This window comes from Mastigoproctus giganteus, chromosome 7, assembly GCF_048544385.1.
Source record: "Mastigoproctus giganteus isolate SK-2022 chromosome 7, ASM4854438v1, whole genome shotgun sequence".
In the NCBI taxonomy this organism is placed as follows: domain Eukaryota; kingdom Metazoa; phylum Arthropoda; class Arachnida; order Uropygi; family Thelyphonidae; genus Mastigoproctus; species Mastigoproctus giganteus.
Genome location: NC_143581.1, coordinates 26,651,606 through 26,672,255, shown reverse-complemented (window position 1 = coordinate 26,672,255; position 20,650 = coordinate 26,651,606). Strand labels below are relative to the sequence as shown.

The following is a 20,650-nucleotide window of genomic DNA, read 5'->3' as shown; positions in this document are numbered from 1 at the left end:
CTGATTCGAACGCAGACACTGATTCGAATCAGGACACTTTCTACTAGTTGGAGGATGGTTATCATATATATATATTGCTTGAAGGCGCCCTCAAGGTTTCCCTTGAGGGCACATTCAAGCAATGTCTCAACTTATGATGGTCAAATTTCGGTTGATAAACTAATGGGTGTATGTATAGCCAATCAAGAAAAAAAACTATTTGATAAAAGAATATTTATTATATGTTCTTGATAACTATTAATGCAACATATGGTGCAACTTTTCTGTACTTTATTGTAATACTACACACTTTAACTGAACACGTTGCTGGCCTTGGTGAACAGTGGCTACTGGGGAACGATTTCTTCTCGAGATATCTTGAAGTAGGTTGGGCGTATCTTCATCTCGGTAGTTGCAAGAGAATAATGCGCTCCTTTCCACGAACTCCAGTTCACTCCATTAGCGTAGCTTGTGTGATTTCCTCTCAGGTAAAATCCATTGAGATTGGAAGAGTGACAGGAGGTATACCACCAAGCACCATTGAATTCTTGAGCACAGTGTTTTGGCCAGGAGTCGTTGTCTTTGTCTTTAGTGGAGAATTTGTGTCCGCTGTGCATTGTGTAGGAATCTCCTGCGAAAATAGAAGCAAAACAGCAAAACAAAAATTGGATTCTACTGTAATATCGATTATATCACTCTTAGGAGTAAAATACACATATCCACTATTCCCTTTTATTCTTTCGAATTCAATGCAAAATGTTAATTTAAAGCTCATAATCGTTTAAAGAGAAAGTAGAACGTTAGTAAAATTTAGTGGGTGATTGTACATTTCATTTTCATTTTTTCATTTTCATAAGAAATATAGTACAGTAGGTATAATTTATTGTACAGTCCAGTTGGCCAATCATACAAAAGATAAACATTAATTAATCGTATCATTAGACACGGATCGTGCAGAAATTGTTTCAAAAGCATCATGGCGACTTATTAGATCATTGGCCTGCTCAGTCATCGGATTCTGAACCCTGTTGAACATCTGTGGAGTCAGGTGGAAAGAACTATTAGCGGCAGAGGTCAGGCCTCATGTAAACTGAAGCAACTGAGGAATGCCCAGTCTGCAGACTTCAGAGTCCGCGAGGAATGCTTTTCGAACCTTGTGGAGTCTCTACCCTGGTGACCTAGACTATTCTGAGGCCTAAAGGAGTAAACTTACACTATGGTTAACTGGCCACTCGGCGTATGAGAAATCATCTTAGAAATAGGTAAATTTCATAATGTAATCAAACAAGACATTGCCTTTTTTTCCGCTAACAATCATTCGTTTTCTACCATAAACAATTGATTCTATTAATTGTCAATTAAATTGACATGGGAACGCACAAATTTGCTTACTTCCTTTGCCGCCTCCTTTCATATAACTGGATAGATCCCATCCACCTCAGGTGCTTTTCTTACGTTTAACTTCAACAATTTCTCCTCCACTTTGTCCTCAGTTATTACAAAATCATTAAGCACCCTGCTAGAATTTGATAAACTTCTGGCATTTTCCATCCTTAATAATTCCTCATGTGTGAATGTAGATGCAAAATACTCATTCAATTTGTTTGCTATCTGAGCAGGATCATCAACAGTCGAACCATCGATGTCAAGTGGACCAATCAGATTCATCCCCTTCCTTTTAGAGTTTATATAAGTAAAGAAATCCTTGTTGTTTTTCTTAGCATCTTTTGCCAAGGATTTCTCGTAATCTGCCTTCGCCTGCCTAACCTACTTTGTAACCTGATTACAGACTAGCTTATATCTGCCATAGGCTTCTGAGTCGCTTGATAATTTATATGCATCCCATGCGTTTTTCGTCTCTGTTACGAGTCTCATTAGTTCATTTGACAACCATTTAGGCCTAAACCTTGAACAATATTTCTTAATAGGTATCAAACTTTTAGTGGCTTCCACGATTAATTCCTTGAATGCTTCCCACTTGGAATTTGCTGTTGGTAACATCATCAGTTGGTCCCACTGTACAGAATTTAAAAACTGTCTGAGACCATTTCAAATTCTGTGTATGTAGATGTATACACAGAATTTGTTTGAAATCTCGACAGTTGGTAGTGACATTGTACTAAAAATGTGTAACTTCCTGAATTTTTTCAAAGGAGTGTACTTATTTTTGAATTATTGCCATTGATTTGCTTAATTGAATCACGAAAATATCCTTTAAAATGAGAATTTCAGTGCCAATCTGATTCAACTAAATATAATATAGCATTGAAATAAACGCTAAGAAAGGGGAAAACACCAAGTATAAGTGTCATCAAACTTACCAGCATTTCCGCTGTACTCAGAGACATGCAGTGTGTAGTTATTTTCTTCCCCGTCAATCCAAAACTGTTCATACAAGGCAAAGCTGTAGTTGTCATCCATGTCTCTAAGGTCAAACCTTATAGAGTTCTGTTTTTGCTCTGATAATGCGTGAATGTTATCGTTACCTATAAAAGGAATATTTTAAATCACTTATTTAATACTCGTATAATTCATGCAAGCATCTCACTTAGATATTTTCAGTTCTCGCGAATACAATGGTTAGAATCACCGTCTTACCACACTCGGTGGAAAAGGCCTGACTTCGAATCTCGTCGATTCGAAATCAGGCCATTGAAAATTGGAAAGATCTTCATAAAACTTCCAATGGCAATTTTAATGGATGGTTCGCTGCGATCGTAGAGTCACATCTGCATTAAAACAAAAAGAGAATGAAATAAGAGAAAGATTGATATCATCTCCTTACCTAACCAGAAGTCACGGTTAATATCTCCGAAACCAATTTTGTATTGCTGCCAACCTTTGTAAAAATAATTATTTGGCTTTCCAAAATCTCCTCTCCTTTGAATAACCTATAAACGAAGAACTTTTGTTAATCGCTTAAGAAGTAGTAGTTAAAATAGTCATTTATTAGTTTTAAAACCACCAACCCTGTAGATTCACCGAACAGTTCATATTTTATGGCATATCAACTCTTTTGCCAGTGAGTCCTCTTCAATAAATATCTACTCTTTGACTGAAAAACAGTCTTTTAAAGAACAAATTTAAAATCTACGTCAAGTGTTAACGTCTTAATATTTATAGAACGTATGAATAAAAGAGTTCTACTGACTGTCCATCCTCCTCCATCCGTAGACATATCACAGTACACGTCAATGCTGTCCCTGATGAGTACACGATTTCTGGGCCAGATCTTATAAATTCCACTGGTGTTATATCCTGCTTCTAGCAACTCGGCACAGTCCACTGGCTTGTAAGTGCACTGTTCAGAGCCCACTTTAATAAATATAAAACGAAATAATTAGCTGTTATTGGTGTTTAGAAAATTGTAACTTAACGCTTAGATATGAAACATGTCTATCTGAAGTTGAACAATCGTAAGATAAACAAATATGAACTTCTTGTAATGTGCGAATTATAAAACATCTCTAACCTTTCGACAAAGCTTTTTCCAATATGGCGAAACCTGTGTAAAAATTCTCCTTTGAACGACTTACTTCACAACTTAAGTCAGTTTCTGCTTTGCTGATCAAGAAAACTTGGGAGATGATGAACAATGCTTGCAGTAGCGCCATCTGGAAAATAGAAGTTAATTTGTAAGATGAAAACAACGTGGAAGAATTAAAATTGCGACATGCCATCCTACCGAGAAATACTAAATTAATCGTGAACACTTAACTCTGTTTGCTTTCTGTTGCTACGTCTTGTTGCTTCTGAAAATATCGGGACCTTCCTCTTGAACAGTACTGTTCCTGCGTCCAGTTCAGTTCTCGCACTCCTTGCCAGTTCTTTCCCTTATATTGTGTATTTTTTTCTAATAAACACTTCACAAATTTAGCATTCCCCTGAATCAAATCTTCGGAAATTGAGCTGCTGGAAAACATCCTGGGTTGTGATTCTGGACAATATACATATACAGAAAGTATTTGCTCTGGAAATAGCCTTATTTCTTCATAAATAAAAACATATTTTGTACACCCAAAGGACGAATTATTTTTATAAACCAGCGGAACTATATAAACTATAAATAAACTGGTTAAAATATATATAAACTGAAAATAAACTAGATGCGCCTCCCATTGTTCTTAAAAAAATTCTTAAATAAAATATTGTTTGACGTGTGAGTTCCATTAATTTTGTATCTTTTTAACAGGGTCAGCCTTAATTAAGACTTGAGAAATTTTGTTAATGTCATTGAATGAACTAATTATTTATTACTTGTGATAAAACACAGTGGGCCACAGCTTTATGGTTTTGTAAATGAAAATCATATGTATTGATGGAGTTGCTAAAATTTTCAAACTCTTAGCTAAAGTAAACGACACGTACTACAAACAGTATATTACAGTATTGATGTATTAATAATCAAAGATTATATTAGTTATAACACATAAAATTCTCTTCTCTGGCATATATAAGGTAATACTAATAATAGTAGTATTAGGTTATTAATTTATATACTTTTAAATCTCGTTAAAATTTTATTACACTAACGTTTCAATGCTATATTATAAATTCCCATCATCAGGTGAACAACGTGGTTAAACTTCATCAGATTGAAAGGGGGAACTGTTGATGTTTATAACGTGTTGATTGAATAAGGGTGAATATGGGCTTGGCACACCCAAGGTCCTGAGCTGAATATCATCATTTTTCTCTTTCTTGATGATTCCATTCTACTTCTCTCTCTCTCTCTCTCTCTCTCTGGGTAATTTGAAAATTTTTTTTGGCTGGTGCAGAATAAGCCTCAGTCTTCCTTGCACCATATGGCTAATAATATTAATAATAATAATTAATCGTACCGAATTAAAGATAATTTTTTATAGATATCCATAAAAATAGCAAATCGTATCTGAATAAATATTTTGTTTTATTTAAAAAAATCGAAATAGAAATCGGAACCCTGAAGAACGGAGCACCACTGACAATTTTAGCAAATACTTCTGTAGGAAACGTAGTGGCACAATGAAATGTATATTTATATTCCAAGATTTTAAAGTTCTGGAAGTTTATTTTTAGTATACAGTACATATTTAGCCCAGTTTATTTCTAGTTTATATAGTTTCGCTATTATATAAAGATATTGGGTTCTTTGGATGTACAAAAGATATTTTTAATTTATCAAAAGTGAATTTAGCACTGTTTCTAAATGTAAATACTTTCTGTACATGTATAGCCCAGTACCCGGACACAGGATGTTTTCCAACTTCACGATTTCATAACAATTTAATTCCAGAGAAAGTTAAACTTGGAGAGTGTATTCATGAAAATGAAAGAAACATATATGGGAACTTCTTGGAACGAAATATGAGAAATAAATCAAACTCGCCACACGATACGATTTTGGTGAAGAGGGTTCCAAATAGAAAGTTTTCCTAATCATCTAAATCAAATTCAAACTCAAAATCAAATTCATCGCAAATTCAAAATCTATTTTTAAATTTGCGATGAGGTAATTACTGGGAAATATCAGCATATCAAGTCCTTAGGGACGTATTCTAGAAGTTTGTTTTCGTTGTTGATGTCGTAGTAGAGTTATATAAGCATCAGGGACTAAGGGACATCAGGGACATATTGCTCCGAATATACTCTCTGTAGATCGCGTGTGTTCTCTGGTCGATTTTCGGTTTGGTGGACGAAAAACCCGAGATTTCGGGTGAACCATCCTACCCGCGTCTGAATCACGTTGATTTCGGGAGAACCATCCTACCCGCGTCTGAGTCACGTTGTGGAAAAGGGCCATAAAATTGTCATCGACGGGACTCGAACTCAGGGGAGGATGGCGAGTCTACCAACTGTGCTACTCACGAGAGTGTTTGTTTTCGCGGTAGCACAGTAGTTATAATCACTGTTCTCCCCACACCCGGTAGAAAAGTCCCACCTGGAAACTCAGGTTAGCATTAGCATTAGCAAAGGCACATGATGCATGAAAGCAAGCTTATATAACATCAGACAAAAAAAAAACCCTTCTCATTTCACCTATCACTCGCTGCAAATGTTTGTCTAGTTCTACCTGGAATCTATTTAAGCTATAAACTTCTACAACGACAGATGGAAGTTCTTCCGGCAATCAACCACCGGCTGGCCAAAGGCAAACTTTCGCACATCTATCCTACAACTGAATTTCCTCAACTTGAATTTATGCCCCCTCAGGTGATTATTCTGAGCAAGAGGAAGAATCCCATCAGCATTGAGTATGCTCAAACCATTTAAGGCTTTATACACTTCAATCAGATCACCTCGCAATCGTCTAGTTTCCAGACACTGTAATTTGCAAAACTTAAGCCTTTCTTCAAAAGAGAACCCCTTTGTTCCATTCACTAATCTTGTCACATCCTTCTTAAAATGAGGTCTTCAGACCTGTATACAGTACTCAAAGTGTGGACTGACCATTGCCTTATACAAGGGGATAATCGCTTCCTTATCCCTGGGTTTTTCGTATAACAAAACAGACAAACAAACCGGAAAACATATGCGATTCACAAAACGTTAAATGAGATAATTATCGAGTAGCTCTAATATGATAGTTTTCTCCATAACAGTTTGTCTGTTCAGCTGGATGAAAAATACGACTTCTGAACTAGAAAACCATGCAGCATTCTCTTAAGAATGACTAACTCGGCCACGGTATAATTCATTGGACTTAATGCGAGTTTTCACATGATTTTTACTGTTTCTTAAATATTTTTCAATTTATAATTTGAATTAGTTTTATAATTTTTGAATTATACAAAGTAATTATGTACATTATTTGAATAATTTGTATTTTTAGGTGCATTTTGCAGATGGCGTTACGTAATTTGTATTAATTAAAAATATATGTATTGTTCAGATGGCGCTTTGGTTTGTTTTCTGTACGCGTTTACTGTTCGTTTTGCTTCAAAATATCAAGGCCTTTCCAAAATTAACAGGAAGTACGAAGTTTATGTAATAAGAGAAAAAGTGGATGATCTAAAGTCAAAATCATTTTATCTCAAGGTAATTAATAATTGTATATAACGATTATGGAATTGATTTCTTAATATCAGATTCACTGATAACAGTTATCAGTGACGCGTAGATTATTTGTCAAACTGCGTGTGTTCTGTGAATTTTGTTGATCTTTAGCATTCTTGGTGTTAAATACGATTATTCTGAACTTAAATATTTGTGAATTGGGATGAAAATTATAAAAGTTCATGGAAATCAAATTTGGCCTAAGTACTTGATATTTTGAGGACAAATTTCACGATTTATATATATCCACATTGCTTCAGCTGATGGAAAATTGGAACCTTGTACAGCGATTCATCAAGTAGATTGGAAAATTACCAGATCTGGGTAAGTGTATATCATATGAAGTTGTAGTTGATCTAAAATATAAAAATGTAGTTATTAACCCTGGAGTATATTTATTTTATATACATACTCCAGGTTTAATTCATTTTATATATATAATGTATGGCAAAAAATTAAACTTAAATTAAATCTATTAGCATTGCTTTTCACTCTGCATCACTGTGTTAGAATTATTATTATTATTAGTGTGTGTGTGTGATCACCAAGAAAGAGCAGAGGCGGATTTAACTGCCGGCGAGCCCTGGGCCCCGACTTCTGAAGGGCCCACGCAAAACCCCAACAAATTAGTTGAACATATTAGTTCAACTATAATAATATGTTCAACTATTAGTTCAAAACTTTGTGATTATTATTATGCTATTATTAATTATATTATACATATATTATATTCAAATTTTATTGGAAATAAAACATTAATAGTACATAATATTTTTTATTTATTTAAAAAAATGATTTTTATTTTCCCTGTCTCTCTCTTTTTTTAAGGGGCCCAATATTTTCTTCTGCGCCCGGGGCCTCAACTGACCTTAATGCACTCCTGAGAAAGAGAAGAATGATTTAAGCCCTTACTCATCAGATGTGAGCCCTTAGGGTTACAATCACATCTCCTTCCAGGTGCCTTGTTTTTGGATGCTGCAGTTTGCAGAACTGATGCCTTTCAGAGTACTCTTTTGTGTCTTTGATTAATCTGGTTGCTCTTCTCTGCACCCATTCCTAGGGATGTGCATCCTCCTTAGGATACAGCTTCCAGATTTCTATGCAGTACCCAGGATGTGGCTTGACATTTCCTTATGCAATGGGGTATCACCTTCTCTTCCCTTCTGGGAGGGTTGCTGTATATCACTGACAGAACCCTATGAGTTGTTCTGGCAGCATGTCATCACTGCTCAGAGAATTTCATGTGGATTGTGCAATTACCTCCGGGTCTCTTTCGTTCTCCATTAACTTGATTGTGGTTCCATATAATCGGTATGTTTTTCTGTGATTACTGCTGTCTATATGCAGAACCTTGCATATTCCAATGTTAAATCTCAGTTGCCAGTTCTCAGTGGTAATTAAGGAGTTTACCTAATTTTTTCTAGGTTATGCTGCAGTAGTATACTTGATTCCTGTCATTAATCACTCTCCCAACCTTTGTGTCCTCTGCAGACTTCAACATGCAGACTCGAGCATGCTATCATGCTCTATCACAGACAAAGCAAAGTGCTGTAGGACCAGACCAAATTCACTATATGATGTTAAAGCAACTCGATGATCAATCCCAAATGGCATTACTAGAATTATATAACAGAATCTTCCTAGAAAACCAATTTCCAGACCATTTTCAAAGACCTCTCTGACCCACGCAACTACCGTCCAATTGCTCTAACAAGTTGCCTGGAAAAAGTTATGGATAAAATTATTAATGCTTGTCTAACATGGTTCTTGAACAGAATTTCCTTCTCAATCCAGCACAGCATGGTTTCAGGAAAAATTGTTCAACACTAGATTTACTTATCAAATTAGAAAACAGTGTGTGAAATGCCTTTATCCGTAAAGATCACCACGTAATGATCTGTTTCGCTATAGAAAAAGTTTATGATATGGCATGGCATTGTGGAATTATCCAAAACCTATATCACCTTGGATTACGTGGACATCTTCCTAAATATATTCAAAATTTCTTATTCCATGGGTCATTTCAAGTTAGGTTGCAGAATGCTCTTTCAAAAAGTCTTCACCCAAGAAGAGGGTGTGCCTCAGGGGTCCGTGCTTAGCACTGCCCTCTTTGCTATCAAAATAAACTCCATAACTGAACATATACCAAAACCTGTTGACACCGCTTTATACATTTACGATTTCAGTATTTCCTATCACTCTCAGAATATGCAAAGTATAGAATGGCAGCTACAAGGAGCAATAAATAAAATAAGTAAATGGGTGCAAACAAATGGCTTCCAGTTTTCCACACAAAAAGCTGCATGTATACAATTCTGTAGGAAACGAAACCTACACCCTGATCCTGAACTTAAACTAGACGGATATATGATCCCAGTTGTACCAAACATAAGATTCTTAGGGCTTCTCTTAGATAAGAAACTGACATTCCTTGAACATACCAGGGGCTCACATCTGGTGAGTATGGGCTTGGCAAACCCAGGGTCCTGAGCTGGATATCACCATTCTTCTCTTTCTTGGTGATTCCTTTCTACTTCTCTCTCTTTCTCTCTCAGGGTAACTCGGGAATTTTTTTTTTTTTTTTTTTTGGCTGGTGCAGCATAAGCCTCAGGCTTCCTTGTACCATATGGCTATTAATAATAATAATAATAATAATAATAATAATAATAAAAAGTGTTCTCTCTCTAAGACAAAACGTTCCACCGAAGAGACGGTTGCATAGTATTCTGGGATCGACACTTTTTTCTTGTTTCAATAATTTTATTATTAAATTTTGTCAGTGACCAGTAATTTATAATAGAGGGAATGGTTTTCGGAGATATGCTGGAAAGATTTAATCGATACATTTATTTTGCGAGAGTCATGAAAGATTGGAGCATGAAGACATAATTATTGGGTCTTTTATCTGCAGATTCTTAATGAATGGAGAACCACTGCTGATAATCAGATCAAACGAGTGATTCTATAAACTGGTCTGATTAGCTCTTCAAACCAGAAACCCCACGTCGGCGGCTGACTGGACCAATTCATTCGGGATGTGCTGCTTTCGGTCTGGTATTCCCCAATGGTCACTTTTTATGATGCAATTCTAAATGGACCTCAGATTTTTCGTACTAATTGTATTGATCAATTTCTGTTCATTTTTATAAAATTAATTTTATCTAATTTACTCTTGTTTTATACATTTATTTTTATTTTAGTTATTCTCATTACTCCATAAATCTCCTATTTTATTATTGTTATACATTAATTATTCCTCTTGATCTTATAATCATTATTGTAATTACTGATTTGTAACCAATTTAAATCCCTCTAGCACCTTGCTATCCATGGGTGAGATTATGATCTCCAACAGAATCAATAAATAAGAGTATTGCTTCTTCTTTTTGTCTCCCTAACGTGCTGTTGTAGAAAACCGCCACCCAATAAATCCACTCATACACATGATAGTGTATGAGTGACCAACAACCAAGTTCCAATCAATATGTAGAAAGTTAAAATCCTCTTTTATAAGACATTCTGATTTACAGGCCCACTCAATTTCTCTATATAGTTCTTTGTTATACTCGTCACAGTCATTAGGCCTATAACACACTCCTGCTCTTATTTTTGTTTTCCCAGCGTTTAATTCACACCAAACTGACTCAACTTTGTACTAAGCATCCATGTCCACTGGATGCACTGCCTTAGATTTAATGCGATTTTTAACAAAAAGCACAACTCTCGTCCTTTCCTGTCTGTCCTATTTGTACACTTTGTACTCCCCATATTCCAATTCTGCATCCCTTATGCCTGAGTGACACCACATCAACGATGTCCCTACAATGTTTGCATTTGATGACTTATCCTTCAGATTCATCAAGTTTATTTGCTATGATCAGAGAATTAGTGTAGATGCAAGTATACACGCATCTGTTCTTACTCTAATAACCCTAACACAGCCCGTGTATCTCCTTGTTCCGTGATGATTCACAATACGCATTGAAATCCCCAGCACCTTATATTCCAGGCTGTGCACCTTCCAATAGAAACAGTGCAAGAATCGCTTTCACTCTTGTCTGCGGCTATTGTTAATCTATTATTCCATGTATCCCCCATCCCCAAGCTAGCAGTTTTCCGACATTCCTAATGCTGCCTCGGCAGCATAGGAAATATTCTTTCACCCTTTCTATTGAAATGTATCCCCCATCCCTGTAGAAGCAGTCTCTCTTGTTAACAAGCACAGACCATGCTGAGAAAAATTCTACATCACGCACAAACTCTCCAGTGACGAATTTATTGACAAGGCTCTCATCATATACTCCCTCCTATTGTATCTTTGCAGAATTGCAGACACTTTCAAATTCAGTCCTAATTTATGACTTTTTCCCAACATTGCCTTGTACTTGTTATGCAGGTCCTCAGAACTGTTACTCTTAATATCATTAGAGTAACAATAACAATATCAACTTTAGTGTCATTCAAAGATTGATTTGCTTTCCTGCTCAGAGTACGACTTCGTCATTCTGATTGAAACTTGGCTCAGAGATGAAATGGAAATTGCTGCCTTCACCTCAAATCTTGGCTATCACACGCTGGCTGCTAATAGAATTGGGAGACAAGGTGGCGGTGTAGCAATCTGTCAAAGGAGTTCACTACCGCTGATTAAGGCATCCATTTATCCAGGAGGTGACATAGAAGCTGTTCTTGGAATCTACCGAATTGCTGGTTTGTCGATCTCTGTGTGTGCCGTTTATTTACCTCCACCAGTTTCTGAGGATTCTGTCCTTAATCTGACAGCATGGCTGTCATCCACAATCAATCATCGGCAAAAGCTCATCATCCTCGGAGACTTTAACCTTCCACTGCCAGCCACAAAGAAGCTCCTAGATACTCTGTCATTGAACATGTCGGAAATGGGCATTGGTCTTATTCATGTTCCTCCCTCACACGGCGATGCCACCCTGCAGCGCATCTTCTCAAACTGTTTAGTAGAGGAAACCCTGTCCATAACTGAGAACTTCCTCCCGTCCGATCATGTTCCGATTGCTGCGATGATATCTCTGCAGGCACCTAAGGATGAACGTACACAAGTACAAACTACGAACACTGTCAGGAGAGTATACAATCCAAAATACATCAACATTGGAAAAGTTACTATCCTCTTCCAACTTTTCCCATGGAACATACTGGCTGAGCTTAACATAAATGAGGCTGCCTACTGGCTTTCGAGATGGATGGAATTCATTGCAAGGTCTGCAATGTCCAAAACTTGCATCCTTAGTCCCCACTCAAAGCCATGGTGGAATGACCTCCTGACCAAGGCCTTTAGGGAAAAACAGGCAGCCCATGCCTCTTACAAGAAGTCGCCTTCACAAGAGTCATACTCCAGATTTTCCAAAGCAAGGATGGATTTTCAGAAGAGGAAACAATTTTCTATTGACAATTTCATGAACCGCCGTCTATCCAGGGGAAAACGTGTGTGGTTCACAAGTCATACTTGCACCCCTCTGTCTTTAGATGTCCAGGAATGGTGTGAGCATGTGCTGCGTTTTAAGCGAGATCACCGTGTGTCCGAAGCATATCCTTGGAACGAAGCGTTTAACATGTCTTCACCTACTAGTAATACAGAAATTTCCGAAGAACAACTAATAAAAATAATAAATTCACTACCTGACAAGTCCACCATAGGAATTGACGCAATACCTCTGTTTAGTCTAAAAATTGCTTCTCATTTCATCAGCAAAGAGCTCACTCAACTCTACAACAAAGTACTCAAATTTGCACAGGTGCCTTCAAGCTGGTTATCATACAGAGTCGTGGCAGTTCCGAAAAAGCCTCATGCGAAAAGACCGGCTGACTTCAGACCAATATCAATTGCCCCTCCCTTCCTGAAATGCCTCGAGAAGTGCATCTATAATGATGTAGCACTCGCAATCTTTGCGCATAGGCCAGAACACACCCATTATGCCATGCCTAATAGATCTACGGTAACTTGCCTACAGTCATTATCACAGAAAATACTTCAGGCCTGGAATGACAACGAAGATCTTCACACCATTTTTCTCGACATGAAATCTGCTTTCGACTCAGTCCAAATAACACCCCTTCTTGCCTTACTTGAGAGATTCTACGGGATATCCGGAAATATGCTCGAGATCCTCAATAATTTGCTATCTAGGAGAATGCTTCACTTCAAAGGCGATGGCGTTAAAGTCACTAAAAGCGTCGAAGTAGGGATCCCACAAGGTGGTTGTCTCTCAGCCTTGTTATTTGCAGCAATATTCGTTCCACTAATGGATCAAATTCCAGCGTTCCTATCGTATGCTGATGATATTGTTTGCTACTTGCCATGCAAACGCCATGTTGGTCCTTCACAAGAAAGACAAACCGCCTCTGAATCTGTAAACAGCTACCTAAATACATTCTATAAGTAAAGTATGCTAAATTTTTTGACCTGTCAGTCAATCCAGAGAAGTCAAAATATCTCATCTTTACGCCAAGTCGGATGACTTCTACTGCATCTTCTCTACTTCCGGAATTGGCAGGAAATGTTCTGACTCCCACAGACAGTGTCAAATTCCTAGGAGTAATCCTTGATTCCAATCTCAACTATAAAAAACAATTCCAAGCTCAGTATGCCAAAGCCCTGAGAGCGTTCTGGGGAATGAAAATTGATCTGTATAAAACGCACAATAAGAAAATAATCAAGAAGTACCTCACAACTTACTTCTGTAGTGTACTCTCCTATGTCGTGGAAATTTGGTCGGCGGCACCACCCACCAGCCTCAGGAAACTATGGGGCCTCGAATTCTGGGTGCTGAAGAGGGCCAACTTGTGGTCGCACCAGATCTACACGACATCCAAATCTACTCTCTGCTGCAACCTGCAATATACGCCCATAGTCCACAGAGCCCATGTGCTAAAAATAAAGTCATTCCTTCATCTGTGCTCAGCTAAGCAGGATCACATCAACATCTGGAACACGGTTGGTTGGCGTTTGCCAGGCAGACATCTCCGTAGTACTCCCTCCTTATGCTCAAGGCTCCAGCGGTTACAGAATTTCAAAAGACACTTCCCTAATGTGACTCTGGACACTCTCAACTCGCTCAACATCGACATCGACCTGTGGAATATAGACAAGGCATATCGAGATGGCATCTTGCGGTTTGTAAAGGACATTTATGTAAGTGCCGATCTTAGTTAGCCGATGTCATTTCATGTTCTGCTCAACTTGTAGTCCTTTTTCGCTGTAATTACTACTTCATTCATTTTTACATTTTGACTATTATCTTTGCTTTAATCTATTAATTATTATTTAGTTGTTATTATTATTATTATTTATTTTTTTATAAATCAAAATCGCTTGTATAAACAACTAAATGTAAGATTCCTCTGGCTTTCTGTGTAAGGAATCACTAGTGTATAAAATTTATGTTAATAAAGAATCTTATTATTATTATTATATCTGCTCTACAACGTCATGTACTTTCTCCCATAGCAAACATACCCTGTTCCACCTATTCTTTCCCTGACAATAAGGTCACCCAAAATAAACAACTCTTATGGTACCAGCGCATTCTGCCTTGGGGATTGGCGCTGTGTTGCCTGATACACAAGTGTATCTCTTGCACTGCGTTAGGCCAACTTGGAGCTTGATTCGCCCACCATAATTATTCCTTTGAGTGCATCTACCCTATTCTTCAAGAGCACAAACTCCCATCAGACCGCTGAGTCCGCGACTACTTTCTTCGTACTCTACACCGATCACACACAAAGTCATCGGTTGTGTCCAATTACAAGTCTGTCTGCAAGCAGCATACAAGTAGCACATTTTGTAAGGCCGTGATTTGTAAAAGAGCGCCCATTTCAGTTCTCCTCCGAGCGACTGCAGTCCTGCTACTTTAAACCCGTTGCTTTGCTGCTCTAGTCTAAGGCACGATTTCCGTTTAAATTGAAATTAATTTGAGAATGTAACACCTAAAATAATAGATATACAAATGCAATAATGTGTATAATTACGCTATCAAGTTTACGTTATATGTATTATACTGTACGGTTACGTTCGCAGAGTTTCAAATTAGATATAGCCTTACTATAAATAAAATTTATTAGATAAAAACAAAAAATATATTCCTACTTGTGATTAAAACTTATCTGTTTCCGAAAGCCAAAAATCTTTGAAAATTGTGCATCTTAAACAGCAGCCTGAATTCGATCCTTATTACATTCATCATTTTCCTAAAATTTGAAATATCATTAAATTCGTCTAAAAAATATAATTTTCATAATATTTCCGTCAACATCAGAGATCCGTTTGATATAATTCGATCGGTTTTTCTCCAAACAAGAACGTCCATTGAATTTCTATGTGGAAGTTTTATGAAGATTACTCTGGAACGTACGTGGTGTTCTTTGCTTCTTAGTGTAAAATTTTCGGAGTTTTAGTTTTAATTTCGATTGGTTATTTGTAGAGTAAATTCAAAATTTTGGTTCTTTTTGTTTTAATAAATTGACAAAGACAATCAAAACTGCAGACGACACAGGAATTTAATTATTGGTTGAATTGATTAGAGTGAGCACCAATCAATTAACGTAATTAATTTACATTAATATCCTAATGTCAACAATAGCTTCATTGCCTATTGGGAATTGCTTCATGTGACTAGAAGCTATTATGAAAACATGTGGTCACATTAACTTCATGATGTCCTTTAAAAAATAGACCATTGTCATTGAATTTTTAAATTAACAAAGAAAAATAGCAAAAAATGTTTTCATTGCGGTACTATTTCTTTCGAAGTGTGCTTAAAGATCGCTGGCCGAACCTTCATCTCAGTGGTAGAAAGCGAATAGGTAGATCCTTTCCAGGTGTCCCAGTTTACCACATTACTACTTGAAGTTTGAGTTCCTTTGTAGTAGAGACCATTAAGATTTGATTCACGACAGCTTTTATACCACCAAGCTCCACTGTATTTCATAGCACAGTGCGTAGAATTAGTCGAGTCGTTATCTCTGTCTTTGGCAGAAAATTTTTGCTTGTTGTGCATCTTGAGGGAATCACCTACAAGGTATTTAAATAAAATTCAATGATAATCGTTCAACTTAAAAGAATAATTAAATGAGAATAGTTTTTTTACTTATCCTGATATTTCATGAACTCAATACTCAATAGAATTTGTGCTACAAAAAAAAATACATTCGCCATCTACTTCTCATCATTGCCGAACTGAAAGTATCGTTTCCTTTTTGAAATTTCAACGGTTCCAGTTCATAAAAGCCAAATATTTGAAAATCACAATGGATCTTATTGGGATGCAGCTTTTCTAGTAGTCATTTAGTCAAGCAACAGTAGTCCTCGGGCTACTGTTGCTTGACTAATGGCTTTGTAAGATATAAATCTTCGAATATGGAGAGTTTGAGTTTATGGGAACTTTTTGTGATTTGGGAATAGATTAATCTTTCCACGATCCATACTGTCACCACGATTGTGATGATCGTGAAAAAAGAAAAGTAAGTCGGAAAGTGCAGGAAATGTGGGGAGAATTTTCTTCTGGAACTGCTGAAAGCCAGAGTTTCCGGGAGAAAAACCATGCAATCCTGTCCTGAGAACGACTAACACAGCCATGTTGTGAAAAAGGTCCAAAAAATGCCTCCTGTCAACTACGGGACTTACACCCACGATATTTCCACCCTGTGTTCTTCTTTTGAACTGACAGTGCATGGATATTATCGTTCCCTTTAAAAATAAATATTTTATTAACCTATTTATATATTACAGTGAATAAAAAGAACTTTTTATATCTTTTATAAAATGAATCGTTAAAGAAATCATAAAATAAACAGACGTGGCGTGCATTTCTTGCCAAAAGTTCTAATGACTCGTCCAGACATAGACTGCAATTGAGATGTGCAGTCCATTTTCCTACCAGTGCCATGTGTCATCAATCTTTCAATTCCATGTAACCTCCATTTCAACAATATTAGAGTGTCTCTTGGTATTACCAGTCAGGTAAAGTGATCAAGTTTCTAACTGTTTTGAATGATTTAATTTCAACTCAAATAAGAAATATTGAAAGGACAAAATTAAAAATGTTCCAAACACTGGCAATCCCTTGGAAATACCTGTTGAACTTAGATTATGAAAGGCTTGCGCACTCAGGGACAGGGGTTTAGAACTGGACGAAAAAAAGAATATAAATCCCTTCAGAACAGGTACCATATTTATTTATTTAGTGTAGATGGTTCCAGCCGGAGTTGAGCAAACCAGAGTTGTATACCTATACAGATACCGTTCTTAGTAAATACAATCAGAACTATGGTGTCCAGAGAACGAGAGCATTGGACATTACAACAGTAGAAGAAGGTGATGAATATACTACATAGTCCCGGCATCAAATAGATTCAGCTGAGGATGATGTATATCAAAAAGAAAAAAAAATAAGAAGAAAAATGGTTTGAACCCCATTGAAATTAAGCAGTGTAAGTATGGTGGTTTGGGACGAATTTCAGACGAATAAATAGAATACTTGCCTTCTTCCAATCTCTCCAGGGTGTTATCAATGCCATTAAAGCCACATGAGCATTATTCCGGATAATGAAATGCATTTTGCAAGATGCTTTTTTAATTTAGTGATCCAGTACACATTAGAAGATGGTGTATATATACAATAATTGATAAAATCGCCAGCTGATTATGAAACAATCTATTCCATTCATATTATCATAAGCATACTGAACACGCCAATTTGAACATCTCACAAAGATTGTGAGTTTGTATTTCACAAGATTTCCTTCTTTAAAATCACTACATGCTTTTGCAAAGAAACTTCAGAAAATTATGCAGATATTTATTTTTTTGGGCCTGATAGTTTCGTTACAAAATAAAATACTTGCCAAGAAACATGATAGGCATACTTATTTCCATAGACCAATCCAAAAAATCCATCAGGTAAGTCAATGCTTTCGTAATGGAATCTGTCTACCTTCAGTCCATAATTGCTGCAATATATCTGTTACAAATTTCATCACATTAATATCCGAAGAATTTAAGATACTAAAAATTAGTTTGCAGCTATTACCAAGAAGCTATGAATTTTAGATGCCATCTCCTTGACTTGTCTAGTCTTAAAATAATGCTGGACGATAGTTATGCACCTTTCAGGATTTGGCCATAAAGGATCATTATCATCGGTCACAGAAGATAATCGCATTTTGCATTGCAAGGCTCAGCTCTCTTCAGGACAAAATCCAGTTCTTTCCGATGATTTTACCATTACTTGTCCATTCTTTGGATTCGGTGCGTGACTGCTAATGCAATAACCATAAGAGTCCTGAAATTTAAATGCAATAAATTTAGTGGTAGAGCTACGTCAAGTGAAATCCTTAACCCATTTATTCTATTTTAACCTATTAATGGTTTATTCTATTAATGTGTTGAATAATACTAGATCTGAGGTCCTTAATATTTAGTGAATGTAGAATAAAAAGAGAGTTCCACTTACTGTCCATCATCCTCCTTCCGTAGACATGTCACGTTAATACTATCCCTAATTATACGATTTCTGGGCCAAATCTTATAGATGCCACTGGTGTTATAACCTCCTTCCAGTACTTCGGCACAATCCATTGGTTTGTAAATACATCGCGCAAAGCATACTGCAATGAGAATAAAATTATATGAAAATATTCAATTATATTGGGTAATGAAAGGGTGTAATACTTCTGGGATGGATATACAACGAACGTGTGTGATCAGAAAGATAGAATGAAAAGTAAAATGAGATGACAGCTGTTTATTGTGCTGAAAATATTTCATCTGTGTGGTCATCTGAACAAAATGTGGACCAGCATTTGTGTATGGCATTGACAACTGTCTTTAAGTTGCTACAATCTATGGTGAATAACCTGAGTTCAGATTTTATGAGGGTGATTGTATGAAGATTGTCTTCAAAATTCATGTTCAAGTCCTTATCTCGTGTAGAAATGGTTTATTGTCAAAGATACTGGACTCAGCTGGTAAGGCAAGATGAAATTGTACACTTTACCCATCCTAAAATATACCGTATTTTGCACACTATAAGGAATGGATTAAATCTATTTTTCTGTACTGTACAATGTTCTGTTTTTTTCTCTTTTCTCTTTCAGTAAAAGCAGCTAACGAGGGGTCAATGTATTCTGTGTATAAATTGCGCTTATTTTAGCATGGCCTTAAATTCAGCCACTGATTACAGACTTTTTGGCATGACCCGCAGCCGAAGTTCCGGTTCTTCCCAAAGGCGTTCAGTGGATATAAGGTTGGGATTCTTGATAGGCCCAATTCTCGCTGATCTCCACACATGGAGGTCGCTGTCCCTTCGCACAGGATCTGCTAGCCCAGTCTAGCCTGAATCATCATCAAATGTGGTATTTCGTGAATTGGATTCGAATCCAGTCCTTTATTTCTTCATTCCATTTTCTCTGGAGCTTTGTGAATCGAAGAAATTTAATATATATAAAACAAAAATCATACTTTTAAAATGTGCTGTATTTCGCGAGTTATAGAAACAAGAAAATATAAAACACCTCTTACTTTCGGACAAAACATCTCTCATTAAAACAAATCCATCACTAAATTTTCCTTCGTTCGAATTACTTTGCAATTTAAGTCATCTGATGCTTTAGTCATTAAGAAAAGCGTAGAAAGAAACGAGGAACAGTACTCGGTAACACCATCTGAAATATTACACAACGGAATTCATCTAAAATTAATTCATATTAATAAATGATGAAATAAAATGATAATGATTAAATTGAATTCATCATCGTCATGAACTTGAACCTGCTTAGGTCTTTTAAGACCTGTTCCGTTGTAGCTGTTGGAGGTGGTCTTGATCTGGTCATTGTATTCTCAATCGGCCCACTTACCTATAGGTTTGCAGTTAAATGCTAATTTTGAGATCCGGTTTGGGTTCATTCTTTCTGTGTGACTGATCCTTTACTTATACCGTTTTATGTCATTTACCATATTATCTACTTTTAATTTGTCACGAATATCTGGATTTCTTTGATGGTCTAGCCTTGCAAATCCGAATAATCGTCTTAAAAATCTCATTTGTGCTGCTTCTAGTTTTTTGTGCATCTTTCTTATTTATTGAATACAAAACCAATTTTGTATTCTTCCCAACCTTTGTAAAAGTAATCAGTTAGTCTTCCAAAGTCTCCTGGCCTTTGAATTATCTGAAAAACGAAGAACGTTTTTTATTTTGCTCAAAATAATAGTTTAAAATAGATTCTTTTATTAGAAACAGTACTTGCATTCATCTAAAACTATCATAGTGTTTCCAAACTGCTTTTTTCTCTTGAGAAGTTTAAAAACAGTGATCAGTGGCTAATTATTCATGAAGAATGTCACGTAGCATCAGAAGGATGTAGAGAAGTCCTTCAAGGTGATTTTCAAAATACCAAAGTCTCACAACTGCAGAAGAGTGCTGATTTTGAAGTGATGTTGTGCAATCGTAATTTTGTTTCAGTTGGGATAACAATTTTGACTCTTTATACGTTGTTTCCACATAATCCCAATGAGTTTGTGTGTTGAGGTGGATATCTTCATCTCGTATTTTATTTTGCGTATTTTATTCATTTCATTAACTACCATCTGTATTCATTTTCCGATTTT

The 20,650-nt window shown here is 36.5% G+C and overlaps 1 protein-coding gene across 1 annotated transcript; it reads right to left on the bottom strand.

Annotated features, from left to right (window-relative positions):
• Nucleotides 1-198: 198 nt before the first annotated feature.
• Nucleotides 199-19,948, bottom strand: LOC150082721 (techylectin-5A-like). The gene is made up of 9 exons (XM_090378253.1): nucleotides 19,900-19,948; nucleotides 18,498-18,651; nucleotides 17,119-17,171; nucleotides 15,879-16,057; nucleotides 3,452-3,593; nucleotides 3,131-3,294; nucleotides 2,765-2,870; nucleotides 2,301-2,465; nucleotides 199-610 (listed from the first exon to the last, which is right to left on the bottom strand). Exons 1-9 carry the CDS (start codon nucleotides 19,946-19,948, stop codon nucleotides 327-329), a joined length of 1,296 nt encoding a protein of 431 aa, XP_090234379.1. The 3' UTR covers nucleotides 199-326.
• Between the last annotated feature and the right edge of the window lie 702 nt (nucleotides 19,949-20,650).